This window comes from Branchiostoma belcheri, unplaced genomic scaffold, assembly GCF_001625305.1.
Source record: "Branchiostoma belcheri isolate BF01 breed outbred unplaced genomic scaffold, Haploidv18h27 scaffold64, whole genome shotgun sequence".
NCBI classification, from domain to species: Eukaryota; Metazoa; Chordata; class Leptocardii; order Amphioxiformes; family Branchiostomatidae; genus Branchiostoma; species Branchiostoma belcheri.
The window spans coordinates 1,684,698-1,699,819 of NW_017804287.1; the positions used below are offsets into that span (position 1 = coordinate 1,684,698).

The window sequence follows — 15,122 nt, forward strand, 5'->3', positions numbered from 1 at the left end:
ATGTTGTTGTGTGTGTGTTGTTGTGTTGTTGTGTTGTTGTGTGTGTGTGTGTGTGTGTGTGTGTGTGTGTGTGTGTGTGTGTGTGTACTTATATTCTTGCCAAGCCAGAAGTAAGTGCAAAAGGCAATTCCTTGGCTAGCCAAATCGACTTCAAAATGTCCTTAAAATCAATACGTTACGTACTGGCAATGACTGTTTCATTGTATCAAGAAGTTTTTTTTTTTCGTATAGGCAAACATGTTCTCGATCTTACGTCTTCTCTCGGCGGCAAACGTGGCGGCAAAACCGGATCTTGTCTCCGATCCGCCCGTACCCGTACGGAATACCACAAAGGCGTTCCGGCCGGTTGTGAAGATTGTTCGGCTGTATGAACCGCAAAGAGTGTCCAATCGACGCGCTGCTGTGCTCGATCCATCATATATGGTGACAAGGCAGCTATGTATGTCAGAGACATTAAAACTGTGGAGAAACAGTTGAGAACTTTTAAATTTTAATATGACGTGTATTTTCATAGTATAAAGGGTAAAGAACGATATATATTATTTATATAATATATAAAGTAAAAAGTACATTTAATTAAGATATAAGGATGCCTACAGGTAAGTAAAGTACTACATAGCGTACATGTTCAATCAAACATAAGATAGGATATCTATCTAGAAAAACATTAAAAAGCACAGTCAACTTTAAATAGAACGACAAAAGCTTATGGACACAGCTTACCGCCACTGGATCGTAAAATGAACAAATTCATTAGTCCCCAAAACAATTTATTCGACTCTATTACAGCTTTATTGGATCCTTTGCGTTTTGTACCGTATCCCATTTATAGAACTAAACAGCAGCGTCTTACCGAATAGCAATCACCTCGCTGGTATTGACAGATATCTGCCAGGAACACAAGGCGTTGTTAGGGTAGTTGTTAGGGTAGCCTGGTGATGTAAAGCTACCGATGTTTCCACTCAGTACAGCAGGATTACCACAATTCACAACAGGTGCTGTTACTGCAGAGGTTCAGTATATTAGTGTTCAATTCTGTAATAAAACTCATACGCAATATGGTAGCCGTTCTTGATAACAATAAGGCTATTTAGCAACATTGAAGCAACGTGGTTTGGGTACAGTCTCTTAAAATGGCTGCAACGTTTGATAGTATACGACTAAGATGCGATGGTTTATTACAATATATTTCATATATCGCCTTATATTCAGCTATATTAACGCATGGAAGGAAAAGGTACTGAAAGTTTGATTCAATATATATTTGAAAGCAGGCCTTTGGAAGGCTGGTTAATTAATTGCCGTAAGGGTAATGGAAATGTTATAATGGCCCAAATAATTCTTTTGAAAAACTATTGAATTTGTTGACCATTTCGGAACATCTCTGGCATCTTACAGCAACATCTCAATCAATGTAAAACTACACTGACCATAATCTAATCACTTACTTGGCGCAAGATCACAAAACACCTCGTCACTCCCATCACGGCAGTCAGAATTACCATCACACGTCAGGTTTGTGGGAATACAACTTCCGTCCCAGCAGGCAAACTGGTCATCAGAACAGTTAGCTGAAGCTACAGGAGATACAGTTACAACGACAAAATAAGTTTCCTTCTGCAATTGCAGATTTGTAACCTTCTGACTACAAACGTGTGACCCATAAAGGTGATTCAATTGATTCAGCTGAAGTTGACACAGCTTTAGGTCACTCTCTTACACTTCATTCAGTAAATTTGTTGATATCCATGTATAGATAGATAGATGAATAGAAAGCAAAGAATATGACGAAACAACAAAAATGTGCTTACTGCAGGGACCAGATCTTATAGAAATGTCATCAATCGCCATGTCACTGTCGTCACCAGGACCTTTCACAGCTTCAAACCCAATCTGTAATACAATATGTTCATATATGCATACAGAATAAAGCATTGTTTCAAATGTATCTTATACGTATTCCATTATGAATATCCTCTAACATTTACATATATATTGGACATTAATAACTGATGGCCAATAATATTAACTTGCATATCTGTTTAAACTAATGGAAATCTACAACATGTACAGAGACAATCGCAATAATTAAATCATTTTCCCTTAGTTGTCAGGCCTTTATCATATTACTGTAACTATCATTCACCTGAAATACAGTAGTATTGGTGAAAAATGAGGTTGAAGCTGACAGCAACTGGTTTCCTTGGTTTCCAGACCTTGTCCACACTAACATATCAGAATACTGAGGTTGTGAGACAAAGACGTTCAGTGTTCCCATGTCAGATCCGTACATGTAATAGGACCACCGCAGGCAGTGCTGACCGTCGGAGGTTATGATAGGCAACTTCAAACTGGCAGATGCATCAGAAGATCCAAAACTGCCATGCGCTAGCATATAAAATCCTACAAATAAAATAAGAGAAAACCATGTTTTAACAACACAAAACAATTAGAAAGTCACTTTCATGTATGTCTGATATCTGACTAAATTAACATTCCACATGCGTAAGTACAACTATTTTAAACGAATGTCTTAAATGTACAGATCTGCGATCGGGCTCTTAAAACTGGATGTCTAGAATCGCCGATACCTATCATATAACATCTTAGGCATGCATAACATGATGAACTGTCACAGAACGAAGACGAACACCCAAACGGACGCCACTTAAGCTTTAGGTCTAACAGTACTTCAATGCATGTACTGAGATTGAAATTGCCTGTTGGTAGTTTTTGCCGCTAAGTAGCAGCATTGTATGAATGTATGAAGCATTAAAACAGTTACCTTGTCCAGGTGGAATCGACTGGGCGACAGCTGTGAAAGGAAGCATGTATCCGATTAAGTTCTAATGAATAAGCAGGGAACCACACTGTCATTTTAACCATATGCGTTGAAAAGTCATGATTTATACAGTCCATACAGTTGATGAAAAGTGACATAATGTGACGTAAGTATTAATTGTCAGCGTCAAAAGTGGCCAGGGAATGGGGCGAACGAAAGCTCATTAAACTTCATTATTGCATTGCACAACGGTACAACGTATGGCACCGGTTGTTGAATTCATGAACATAGTACAAAAGGAAAAGTTGTTTTCTGCTTTTATGGCAGTCCTAGTGGTATCGCTGGCCGGTACAATGTCCAAGTGGGTACAGTGCTCGCTTTCCATTCGGTAGGCCGTACGTTCAAGCCGAGGCCAAGTCATACAAAGCCTTTCAAAATGGTGCATACTACTTTTTCTGCTTAGTACTCAGCATTTGAGAAGTGTATGGGGGTTAAACACACATAAACACCAGTGGACTAGCTCCTCTTTTAGTGATTGTACGACTGTGTGGCCCAATGGCTACGAAACGGAGATGGGCGCCACCATATTTGAACATGCTAAGTAATACGACAGAGGCTGTGAAATTTTGCATATGCCCCTGTACTATTGTACTTAAAGTAGCTTTGTAGTATTTGTTGAGTCCTTTATTCTGGCCAAACATCGCAACGCCATACAAATGTACCAACTGCAATGAAGACCCATTTATATCACACATTAGACATCAGGCAAGACGTATGACAAAAAGAATCAAAAATAGGTCATCCTTAACTGCAACAAATATGTAGAGTTAAAGTGAAGCTGAAACTAGCTAAATCGACTGTGATAGCCATCCCCGGGTTATCCTGACGTCCATTCTTTCAGATGCGTACATCTCCAGTAATAAAATTTAAGTTGAATTTTAAATAAACCTTGCCGTACAACACCACGAATCAACGTTCAGCGTTTTAAAGTGGATAACATTGCCATCAGAGATATATACGTTAATCGTTGGACATACCACGTTCACAAACAACTCCTGCATCTTCATAGTGCCCACAGTTGTGTGATCCCCATCCTCTGTGTCTACAGTCTGAAATGGTTGTCTCGGAACCACTGCAGTCCACATCGTCCAGCCAGATCGGCCCAGACCCCCGACCGAAGGCTGCTGACCCACGAGCTGCTGTAGCACCGGTGTATCCCAGCTGACGACAGACCACGTGAGCATCATTCAGCCCCCAAGAATCGTCACAGACGGTCCCCCATTGTCCGTTATAGAACACCTCAACTCTGCCTTCATTGGAGGAACTTCCGCCAACAAGTCGGATACCTGGAAGAAGTAAAAAAATTGAAAAAGCCAGCAACATACGCATTTTAATCGATTATATCAGTTGATCATATCCAGTGTAAGTCATTGTAGCAAAGAAATCTATTATAACATTTCCTCTCCAATATAGAAACAAGGTCCTGATTTGTATGCTATGGCTAATAATGTTAACCTTTACTTAACGCTGTAGGAAATTTCAGGCAGTTACCATTTTGAAATTTCATTTTTTCCATTTTCAATATCTGAAAATAGGGGCCCAAACCTATGTTACTTCTTCTCGATTGCTAAAGCTACTCGTACCTACCATCTAAAATTCGTTACCCTAACATATATCCATGTCATACCATATCCATCGGTATCGTTAGTTGACCGAATCCACCGAAAACCTCCTTGACCATCTGTACTAGTCACCATGGAGTTACACTGATCTGTATTGAAGTTACAACTCCAGCCATCCTCGTCTCGGTCTACGTAAGAATCAAGACAAGCAATACTCAAATCAGATATTATTTCTATGGTTAAAATTTTGCATGCATGTCGGTAGAACTAGATGCTACTTAAGCCAATGATAACATTGTCGGTTAAAAAAAGCAATATCAACATACCTTCAGGTATTGTAACACCGCACTCGTACCAGCGTCCATACCACGTGATGCTGTTTTCCGATCCATAACCGATGTCTCCAATGGTGAAATTGTCTTCACGACGATACCGCCAATAACCTAAGACAATGTTTTTAGATGGCAAATTACAAAATTGATTAAGTGTACTATGTAATATGTTTGTTTTACTTCTACTGATTAAGCTAAGAACCAGCTACCACTTGTCTATAAGAATGAAAGAACAAGGCATCCTATAATCACCAAGATCATTGCAAGACCAATTATATCCTGCATCTAATGGCATTCTTACTGAATAGGCATTGCATGTAACAGTTGTTAAGCATATTATCCAAATACAAGTATTGTGTAGATAATTCGAAAGCCTTTTGGTAGATAGATGTTCAAATCATTATAATTGCTAATTTCATGTCTAACATTGCAATTTAATTTACGTCATACTTTTTTACTTCAAATAGCCAATTTGTAACTTCTGACCAAAAAGATCAACAATTGAGCAACAATTTAATACTGGCTCTTATGTGTTTTGCTAGAACCTAGGTTAAAATTTGGTAAACCGTCTACCCTATAGTGTGCGGTAAGCTCTACATCTTTGAACAGTCGAATGGGTATGGCCACCCGAGCAATAGATCTCGGTAAAACGCTACCGCCTCAAGGCTCGCATAGTCGAGCTTACCTGTTCCACTGCAGGTGCGATAATCTGGATCCATTGACGAGGACGGAGGATCTGATGAAGCTCCAACAAGCTCACAGTGGTCCTGACCGTGTCCTGCACCATCGGCAATGTTCAGGAACGTCCCGTTCAGGCTGTCACTCAGAAATATCTTGTACTGAGTCGGCGAGCACAAAACAACACCGACATGGAGGATCCGACCGCCGTAGGTGTAGTTGCTTTTCCTTACGAAACGCTCACCGGTACAGCTTGTGCAACTGTCGTCGTAAGTGAAGTTAAATGGCTCCCATACGATAGGGTCGATTGCTGTAGAAAAAATAGTTAATTATTAAAAGCTTATGTCGACCATAATGACTAATACCTTGCAGAAAAGGGCTCGTATTATGTTCAATGGAATACGACATCTAAATTATAAAAATTTTCCATTATTAAAAAGCGGTTGATTTAAAAGCGGTTGATTTAAGATCATTTTACAGTTTTATGTAGAAAATAAGCCTCACAGCATGAGTATATTGATTCAAAAATGTAGATAAATAAGCCGACGAAATGAATACGAATGAATTCGTTAGGTAAATGTGACCCACGATGATATCTAAGCCAATTGCCATGACCCCTCCCAGTCCGCGAAGGCCTTAAAGCCTTTATTTACATCTATCAATGTCAACACCAATGTGAGTACATGCTTCGATCAGTCATTTGTACTTGTTTAAACATACTTACTGCAATTAGTCTCGTCGCTCCAATCTAGACAGTTAGGATGACCATTGCACTTCTCAGACAGCGGAACACATTGTTCGTTGCTGCATCGGAATTCGCCAGGCCGACAAGCTGTAGGCATGTATAAGTACAATTATCATTAACGTATACAAGGTTTTATGCGAACATTCCTCATCCATATTTCAATTCAGGCAAATGAAATAAAACCAGATCTGTTTTGTGTATCTCTTTATGTGAAACACAAGTTCAAAACATTCTACAAAATATTCATCTGATATGAAGACATGAGCAACCTATAGACGGTACATTAACATAAACAGGTACGCTGCTACGCGATTTTTACACGGTCTACAAAGAGGGAGTTTTGGCGTCGCACGTCTGTGAGAGATGGCACTTTATGTTAAAAACTCATTCCTATTATATAATCTTACTTTTTGGCATCATTTGAAGAAAAATCCCCTACATGTTCTTCTTAAATATTAGTCTAAAAGAATAAAGGATTTTTAAAACCTATTAAAAATGGAAAAGCATGCAAATTAAGAAAAACATATTCGCCCATGGTATTATCCAACCAAAAAACAATGCGTTGAGAAGTGTAAAGAAGTCTTACGGCAGGAGCCCGGTGTTACAGAAACGTCATCGATCGCCATGTCACTGTAATAACTCCATCGTGTTACGCCTTCAAAGCGAATCTGTGGGACGGAATCAAAAGTTCATGTAACTTTGTATGAAGTAAATTCATAACGTTTAACGTTTTGTTTCTTACACTGAAACATCCATTACAGAACTGGAACAATAATAGTTTGTACCTAAACTCTTACAGCAAGGAGATTTGCTACTATGGGTAGTAAGTTTTTAGTTTTGAAAACAAATAAAACAAGTAAAATTTAAAATACCTGAAATACAGTGTCATTTGGCAAAATGGGAAAGGAAGCTGATAGCCACTGATTCCCATGGCTTCCAGACCTTGTCCATACCAACATGTCAGCGTACTCAGGTTGGGAGACATAGACGTTCAGTGTTCCCATTCTATATCGAGATGCACTGTACATGTGGTAGAACCACTGCAGGCAGTGCTGACCGGCAGAGCGGATAATGGGGAACGTCAAACTGGCAAAGGCACTGTAAGAACCATATCTAGAATCCGTGTACATATAAAACCCTGAAAGTTAAAAACAAAGTTGACACACAATCACAAGTAGCAACATACTCTGATTTACGCTGGCTAAAATCTATGTAAACATATCATCCTTTGTGATTTCGAGCAGCGCTCCGCTATTAGTAAAATTAGAACCAGTGCCCACTCCTTGGAAATCGAAAAAGGGCGATATACGAAACTACCGGTGTCGGAGAGAATCTGTAAACATTGTTCCTTAAATGCAGTGGAAGACGAAATCCATTTCATCTCGAATTGTCCATTTTACGACGACATTAGAAAACAATTATTTACCACCGTATCCAAAATAGCTCAAGTACTTCCCCACCATTCCTACCACGAAAAACAATTACTACTAAAATCAAAGAACCCACATATTATAGAAGAAGTGGGTAAATTCGTCTTCCATTGCCTACAAAGAAGAAGTCAAACCCAGTAAAAGTTGGTACCATTTATATTGTAGAACAGATTATAGTGTTAGACGTAGATATAGATTCACACTCCATTGTATTCTCTTTCTTATGTTGTTTGTAACTGCAATTAGCCCTCGGGCAAGTATTTGCAATAAACTGTCTAATTTAAAAGAAGAAGTCGAACCCCACAATAGCTAGCGTAGTAGTAGAAGTAGAAGTTTTTTCCCAGACAGTTGTTACTTGTCTCCTGTTACTGTGTAACTGTGAGTATTATACTTGATTGTAAAAGCAATTAGCCTTCGGGCATGATTTTGCGAATAAACTTTATATGTAATGAGATGAAGGCAAAAAAAATACTGTAAGCAAAAGATCTTTAGAAAAGTTACAGACGGAAATAGTTTTAAACATCGTTGACATACCAGATCCATCTGTATGGTCTCGTGATGGTCCTGATCCATAGGCTGGGGTACTACCCGAGTTTCGAAGCCACCGAAAACGTCCCACAGCAGTTGTCTTAGAGTTACAAGGATCCTCATCGAAGTCACATGCGACTTCAAGGGCGTGAGCTGATGAAAGACGTATGTATGTCTATTTACCAGATTTTTTACTGTAAATGTGACGTGACAGACTAATCTAAGATAGCCCGGGCATCTAGAAAAGGTTGACCAAATACCACGATTAGAAGACGTCTTTTAGGTTATCATTAATGTATGAAAGCTTTCAAAGAAAGATTCACTTATCACGTGTTTGTACTTGTATTAACTTACTGCAGTTTGCTTCGTCGCTCCGATCAAAACAGTCATAATGGCCGTTACACTTCGCTGAGAGAGGTACACACTGCGAATTGTTACACTGGAACTGGTCAGGTCCACAAGCTGAAGGGGTATGTCAAATAAAGTCATCAGTACTTCGCTGAATTGGCTAAAAGTAACATTGCATTAAAAAAAATCTGTTGTAAGCCATTAAAAACCTATTTATCAATTGTGATGAAAAGGCTTCTGATCACAGTGTTTCATCGTTGCAGTTGTTCATACAAAAGCCTGCACATCCCATACAGGGTAAGCAGTTCAAGGAAAAGTGAATTAGATTTGTCTTTAATGTGCTTTAATTTACATCAACTGATAGCTTTGTTGTATATTCTTTAAAATATTCTTCTTTAAAAGACTCATAGACACAAGAAATAAGACATAAGAATATAATAATGAAATTTAAGAACAAACTTACTGCAAGAACCAGACGTTAAAGAAATGTCATCGACTGCCATGTCACTTGTGATGCCAGCTCCTTTTACACCTTCAAACAAGATCTGTAATTTAAATGATGTTCCGGTATTAACAGATAGATTTGACTTTAAATATGATACGAAATTAATTAAAAAATATTTAGATGATATCTTAATGTGAGATTATCATTACTTAACCGTAAAATCAACTCCAAAGACAACAGAGATAATCTAATTAAGGTGTAAACAATGATTGTATTCTTGGTTTTACTAGAGAATATATCATCACTTACCTGAAATAAACTGGCATTGCTATAAAATGACACCGACGCCGGCACCCACTGATTTCCCTGGTCTCCAAACCTTGTCCATATTAACATATCAGAATACTGAGGTTGGGAGACATAGACCTTCAGTGTTCCCATGTCAGATCCATACATGTGGTAGAACCACCGCAGGCAGTGCTGACCGTCCAAACGAATGATAGGCAACTTCAAACTGGCAGTAGCATTGGGGATACCATAATTGGCCTCCGTATACATGTAATATCCTATAGATCAAACAATGGACAAAAAATCTTTTTCAGAAAACAGCACAGTTCAAACAAGAATTCGGAGATCTCATACCTCCCTGAAACATGTAGAGCATCTGTAAATATTTTTTGGGGGACGGGGGACTTGTCTCATTGAAAGAAGGTCGTAATAAACATAATCGTTTTGTTTAATTTACCAAATACCACCACAATCCATAAAGGTGTTCTGAAGTTATGCTGACTACAAATTTGCGAAAATGTGTCAAAACACAAATGTGCGAAAACACACATACACACCAAAACCGACACTTCCATTTTTCATGGAGGTAATAACATGGTAAGGATAAATATTTGACAAAACTGTATTTTCCTGAAAATGTGGAACACATATATTCTCTAATTGAATATGACATGCCTGCCTACCTGCCTACGTGCACAGGCCAGGTACTGGCCCCTTGCCTTGCTCCCCTCCGTCAGGTTCATCCAGCCAGAATATGACATAAGTCCCTAATATTTCTAAACGCCAATAAATTTACTCCTTACATATTTGCACCTTGATTTATGAAACCATTTATCAATTCCGGGCAACAGTAATAACTTAATTAGTCTTCTAAAAACTTATAGAGATAACAAAATAATTGTTGACCTACCAGATCCATCTGTATGGTCTGCTGGCGGTCCTGTTGACGATGACGGTGTACTACCACTGCGTCGAACCCATCGAAAATCTCCCGTACCAGTTACCATGGAGTTACACTGATCTACATCAAAGTGACAACTCCAGCCATCCTCGTCACGGCCTTGGTAGGAAATAGGAGTAAACAATTATAGTCAAATCACATATGGATTTTCAAATCAATGTTGGAACTTAACTCTACTGACAGAAGTTAAAGCATGGATGGTATTTTTTACTAAAAATGTCTTACCTTCAGGGATTGTAACGCCACACCGGTACCAGCGTCCATAGTACCGTCCGAAAGCGATTACTCCGTAGATAAAATTGTGTCCGCGATGATTGCGCCAATAACCTATCACACATTAATGAAAGTTTTAGATTTTCAAACTCTTTCTTGATGCATGTATCTTCCTATGCTTGACGTACGTCTGTTTATAATTATTTCATGTGACAAATCAACTACCTTTTGCTTAAGCTTGTAAAATAAAACACAACGATTTCACCAAGTACAGTAAGGGCATTATCATTAGATAGCTTTAAACAATGTTTACCGGTTACTTTAAACCGGTTATGCACATACAGGTGAATCGTATGATTGGGTAGGACCAACTGTGTAATAAATGTATTACACGCTATAACTACAAGGTTTCAAATAGCCACGTGCCACATGGCGATGCTTACCTATTCCACCACATGTGCGATAATCCGGATCCAGTGACGAGGACGGAGGATCTGATGAAGCTCCAACAAGCTCACAGTGGTCCTGACCGTGTCCTGACCCGTCACCAATGTTCTGGAACGTCCCGTTCAGGTTGTCACTCAGAAATATCTTGTACTGAGTCGGCGAGCACAAAACAACACCGACATAGAGGATCCGACCTCCGTAGGTGTAGCTGCTTGGCCTTACAAAACGCTCACCGGCGCAGCTGGTGCAACTGGTATCGTAAGTAAAGTTGAATGGCTCCCATACAATACCTGCAGAAAATATGTAAATACAACAGAATCATTACTATAGGTAGTAGACAATGCAAGATCTACAATGTTAATCTTAAAAATCACAACAATAAAATTCTTCCAAATTGCACTTACTTTAGGCTTACTGCCCACCCTAGCATTTACTTACTGAAGTTTAATTCGTCGCTCCAATCTAGGCAGTCAGGGTGGAGATTATATTTTGAGGAGAGTGATATACATCTCGAGGTGTCACAAAGGAACTGGTCAGGTCGACAAGCTGCAAGAATGTGTGATAAACAATTGTCAAGTACCCAGTACCATACGTGAAACTACAAACTAAATGAATATAATTTTCCATATCCAGGGAAAAGGCAGCTGCACTAAAATACTGTTTGTTAGCTTAAGGTGAACAAAGCTTTAATATGCTACGGTTAAAACAATAGATTCATTTTGTTAACTTACTGCAGTTATGTTCATCACTTCCATCCAGACAGTCAGCTTGGCCGTTACACCTATCCGAGAGTGGTACACACCCCGAACTGTTGCACCGGAACTCGTTAGATTGACAAGCTGTGGGTATGTGTAAAGTCAACACTAACAATAAACGGAGATATAAAAAATCTATTTACAAAACCACTTTCCTTGCTTATATGAAACTAACATATACAGACTATGCAACGGTGTCTGTACGTTGCTAGATATTCATTGGTATTCATATTCAAAGCGATAATCGTCTTACACAACCGGTTAAGTTTCACCCGTTTCAAATCATAGAGAAATAAGAAGAATATCCCTATATATTATATTCTACCATCTATATGAAATTTCGGAAAAAGCGCCTGGCTTTTGCAGGAATATCAAACAAATTCGAATCATAACAAAGTCATACTTTTTCCAATTCGGAAGTAGGAAGGGAAATTTCGTGGCTAGACAAAGTGTCTTCAAAGCGTGGTCCTTGGAAATCACTACAATACGTAATGGCAGTGATATTTTACTCTGTTAAGAAGCCAGGAGTGAGTTAAAAAAAGGGAACCAAAATGTTATTAAATGAAACTTTTTTTTCGTATAGGCCAAGATGTCATTGATCTTACGTCTTCTCTCGGCGGCAAACGTGGCGGAAAATCCTGATCTTGTCTCCGACCCGTCCGACCGGAAGACCACAAAGGCGTTTCTGCCGGTTGTGTAGATCGTTCGGCCGTTTGAACCGCAAAGGGTGGCTAATTGACGCGCTGTTGTGTTTGAGCCATCATATATGGTCAAAAAATCTTCGTAGCAGCGATGTAGGTCTAAGACATTAAAACTGTTGAAAACCAGTTGAGAACATTAAATTTTAATATGACAACTATTTTCATAGTATAAAGGGTAAAAAGTAGATTTAAGATAAAAGGCTACCCACAACTATAGTAATACATACCGTACATGTTCAATCAAACATAAGATACTAGTAGGAAAACCTACCTTCAAAAGCATTAAAAAGCAGCAAACTTTAAATACAACAAAAGTTAACGAACACAGCTGACTTAGGATCGTAATTACGTAAAATAAACAAATTCAGAAGTCCCCAAAAAAAATATATTCGACTCTATTATGCAATTTCCCTTATTGGAATCTTTGCGTTTTGTACAGTATCCCGAATATAGAACTAAACAGCCCTTACCGAATAGCAATCACTTCGCTGGTATTGACAGATATGTGCCACGAACATAAGGCGTCGTCAGGGTAGTTGTTAGGGTAGCCTGGTGATGTAAAGCTGCCGATGTTTCCACTCAGTACATCAGGATTACCACAATTCACACCAGGTGCTAACAGAAATGGTTCAGTATATTAGTGTGCTATTCTGTAATAAAACTCATACGCAATACGATAGCTGATCTTGTTAACAATAATAAAATTATAAGGCTATTTAGCAACATTGAGGCAACGTGGTTTGGGTACAGTCTCTTACAATGGCTGCAACGTTTGATAGTATACAACTACTATGCAATGGTTTATTACAATATATTTCATACATGCATCGCCTTATATTTAGCTATATTGACGCATGGAAGGAAAATGTACTGAAAGTTTGATTCAATATATATTTGAAAGCAGGCCTTCGGAAGGATGGTTAATTAATTGCCATAAGGGTAATGGAAATGTTATAATGGCCCAAAAAATTCTTTTGAAAAACTATTGAATTTGTTGATCCTTTCAAAACATCTCTTGCATCTTACAGAAACATCTCAATCAACGTAAAACTACACTGAACATAATCTAATCACTTACTTGGCGCAAGATCACAAAAGACCTCGTCACTCCCATCATGGCAGTCAGAATTACCATCACACGTCAGGTTTGTGGGAATACAACTTCCGTCCCAGCAGGCAAACTGATCATCGGAACAGTTAGCTGAAGCTACAGGAGATACAGTTACAACGACAAAATAAGTTTCCTTCTGCAATTGCAGATTTGTACCCTTCTAACTACAAACATGTGTGACTAATAAAGGTCAAAAGGATAATTCAATTGAATCAGCTGATGTTGGCACAGCTTTAGGTCGCTCTCTTAAACTTCATTTAGTAAATGTGTTGATATCCATAGATACATAGATGAATAGAACGCAAAGAATATGACGAAACAACAAAAATGTTCTTACTGCAGGGACCAGATCTTATAGAAATGTCATCAATCGCCATGTCACTGTCGTAACCAGGTCCTATCACAGCTTCAAACCGAATCTGTAATACAATATGTTCATATATACATACACAAGAAAGCATTGTTTCAAATGTATGTTTTATTATATGTATTTCATTATGAATATCTGCCAACATATTGGACATTAATAACAATATTATTGATGGCTGATAATATAAACTTGCATATCTGTATAAACTAATGGAAATTTACAACATGTACAGAGACAATCGCAATAATTAAATCATTTTCCCTTAGTTGTCAGGCCTTTATCATATTACTGTAACTATCATTCACCTGAAATACAGTAGTATTGGTGAAAACTGAGGTTGAAGCTGACAGCAACTGGTTTCCTTGGTTTCCAGACCTTGTCCACACTAACATATCAGAATACTGAGGTTGTGAGACAAAGACGTTCAGTGTTCCCATGTCAGATCCGTACATGTAATAGGACCACCGCAGGCAGTGCTGACCGTCGGAGGTTATGATAGGCAACTTCAAACTGGCAGATGCATTAGAAGATCCAAATCTACCGTGCGCTAGCATAAAAAATCCTATAAATGAAATAAGAAAAAACATGTTTTAACAACTCAAAACAATTAGAAAGTCACATTCATGTATGTCTGAGATCTGACTAAATAAACATTCCACATGCGGAAGTACAACTATTTTTTAAACGAATGTCTTTAATGTACAGATTCGTGATTGGGCTCTATACCAACAGAGACGACGAGTTTTTGTTTGGATGGAATCCGAAGTGGATGTCTAGAATCGCCGATACATATTATAAAACATATTAGGCATGCACAACATGATGAATTGTCACAGTACAAAGACGAACACCCAAACGGACGCCGCTACGTAGCAGCATTGTATGAATGTATGAAGCATTAAAACAGTTACCTTGTCGAGGTGGAATCGACTGGGCGACAGCTGTGAAAGTTGGCATGTATCCGATTAATTTCCAATGAATAAGCAGGGAACCACAGTGTGATTTGAACCATATATGCGTTGAAAAGCCTTCATTTATACAGTCCATACATTTGATGAAAAGTGAAATAATTATTCTAACGTCAAGTATTAATTGTTAGCGTCAAAAGTGGCCAGGTAGTGGGGCGAACGAAAGCTCATTAAAATGAATAACTTCATTGCAAAGCGGTAAAATGTATGGCACCGGCTGTTGAATGAACATAGTACAAAAAGAAAAGCTGTTTTTTCTAATGGTATTTCTGGCCGGTGCAATAGCCAAGTGGGTAGAGTGCTCAATTTCAATTCGGTAGGTCGTACGTTCAAGCTGACGCCAAGTCATGTAAAGCCTTTTAAAATGGTACATACTGCTTTCTCTGCTTAGCAATCAG

The 15,122-nt window shown here is 38.5% G+C and overlaps 1 protein-coding gene across 1 annotated transcript in view; it reads right to left on the bottom strand.

The window, feature by feature from the left end:
- Positions 1 to 15,122, bottom strand: part of LOC109483321 (MAM and LDL-receptor class A domain-containing protein 2-like) — a 43,703-nt gene that overhangs the window by 13,872 nt on the left and 14,709 nt on the right. Inside the window, exons 17-44 of the mRNA XM_019786310.1 lie at positions 14,668 to 14,697; positions 14,062 to 14,318; positions 13,724 to 13,805; positions 13,354 to 13,482; positions 12,746 to 12,890; positions 12,180 to 12,388; positions 11,551 to 11,658; positions 11,258 to 11,365; positions 10,816 to 11,109; positions 10,385 to 10,486; positions 10,109 to 10,258; positions 9,220 to 9,476; positions 8,929 to 9,010; positions 8,472 to 8,579; positions 8,124 to 8,270; positions 7,032 to 7,297; positions 6,746 to 6,827; positions 6,139 to 6,246; positions 5,422 to 5,724; positions 4,731 to 4,847; positions 4,470 to 4,592; positions 3,820 to 4,128; positions 2,786 to 2,815; positions 2,147 to 2,403; positions 1,812 to 1,893; positions 1,449 to 1,577; positions 854 to 1,004; positions 254 to 459 (exon numbers count right to left, since the gene is read on the bottom strand). Of these exons, the coding sequence (XP_019641869.1) occupies positions 254 to 459; positions 854 to 1,004; positions 1,449 to 1,577; positions 1,812 to 1,893; positions 2,147 to 2,403; positions 2,786 to 2,815; positions 3,820 to 4,128; positions 4,470 to 4,592; positions 4,731 to 4,847; positions 5,422 to 5,724; positions 6,139 to 6,246; positions 6,746 to 6,827; positions 7,032 to 7,297; positions 8,124 to 8,270; positions 8,472 to 8,579; positions 8,929 to 9,010; positions 9,220 to 9,476; positions 10,109 to 10,258; positions 10,385 to 10,486; positions 10,816 to 11,109; positions 11,258 to 11,365; positions 11,551 to 11,658; positions 12,180 to 12,388; positions 12,746 to 12,890; positions 13,354 to 13,482; positions 13,724 to 13,805; positions 14,062 to 14,318; positions 14,668 to 14,697 (4,371 nt within the window). The remainder of the gene's footprint in view (positions 1 to 253; positions 460 to 853; positions 1,005 to 1,448; positions 1,578 to 1,811; positions 1,894 to 2,146; positions 2,404 to 2,785; positions 2,816 to 3,819; positions 4,129 to 4,469; positions 4,593 to 4,730; positions 4,848 to 5,421; positions 5,725 to 6,138; positions 6,247 to 6,745; positions 6,828 to 7,031; positions 7,298 to 8,123; positions 8,271 to 8,471; positions 8,580 to 8,928; positions 9,011 to 9,219; positions 9,477 to 10,108; positions 10,259 to 10,384; positions 10,487 to 10,815; positions 11,110 to 11,257; positions 11,366 to 11,550; positions 11,659 to 12,179; positions 12,389 to 12,745; positions 12,891 to 13,353; positions 13,483 to 13,723; positions 13,806 to 14,061; positions 14,319 to 14,667; positions 14,698 to 15,122) is intronic.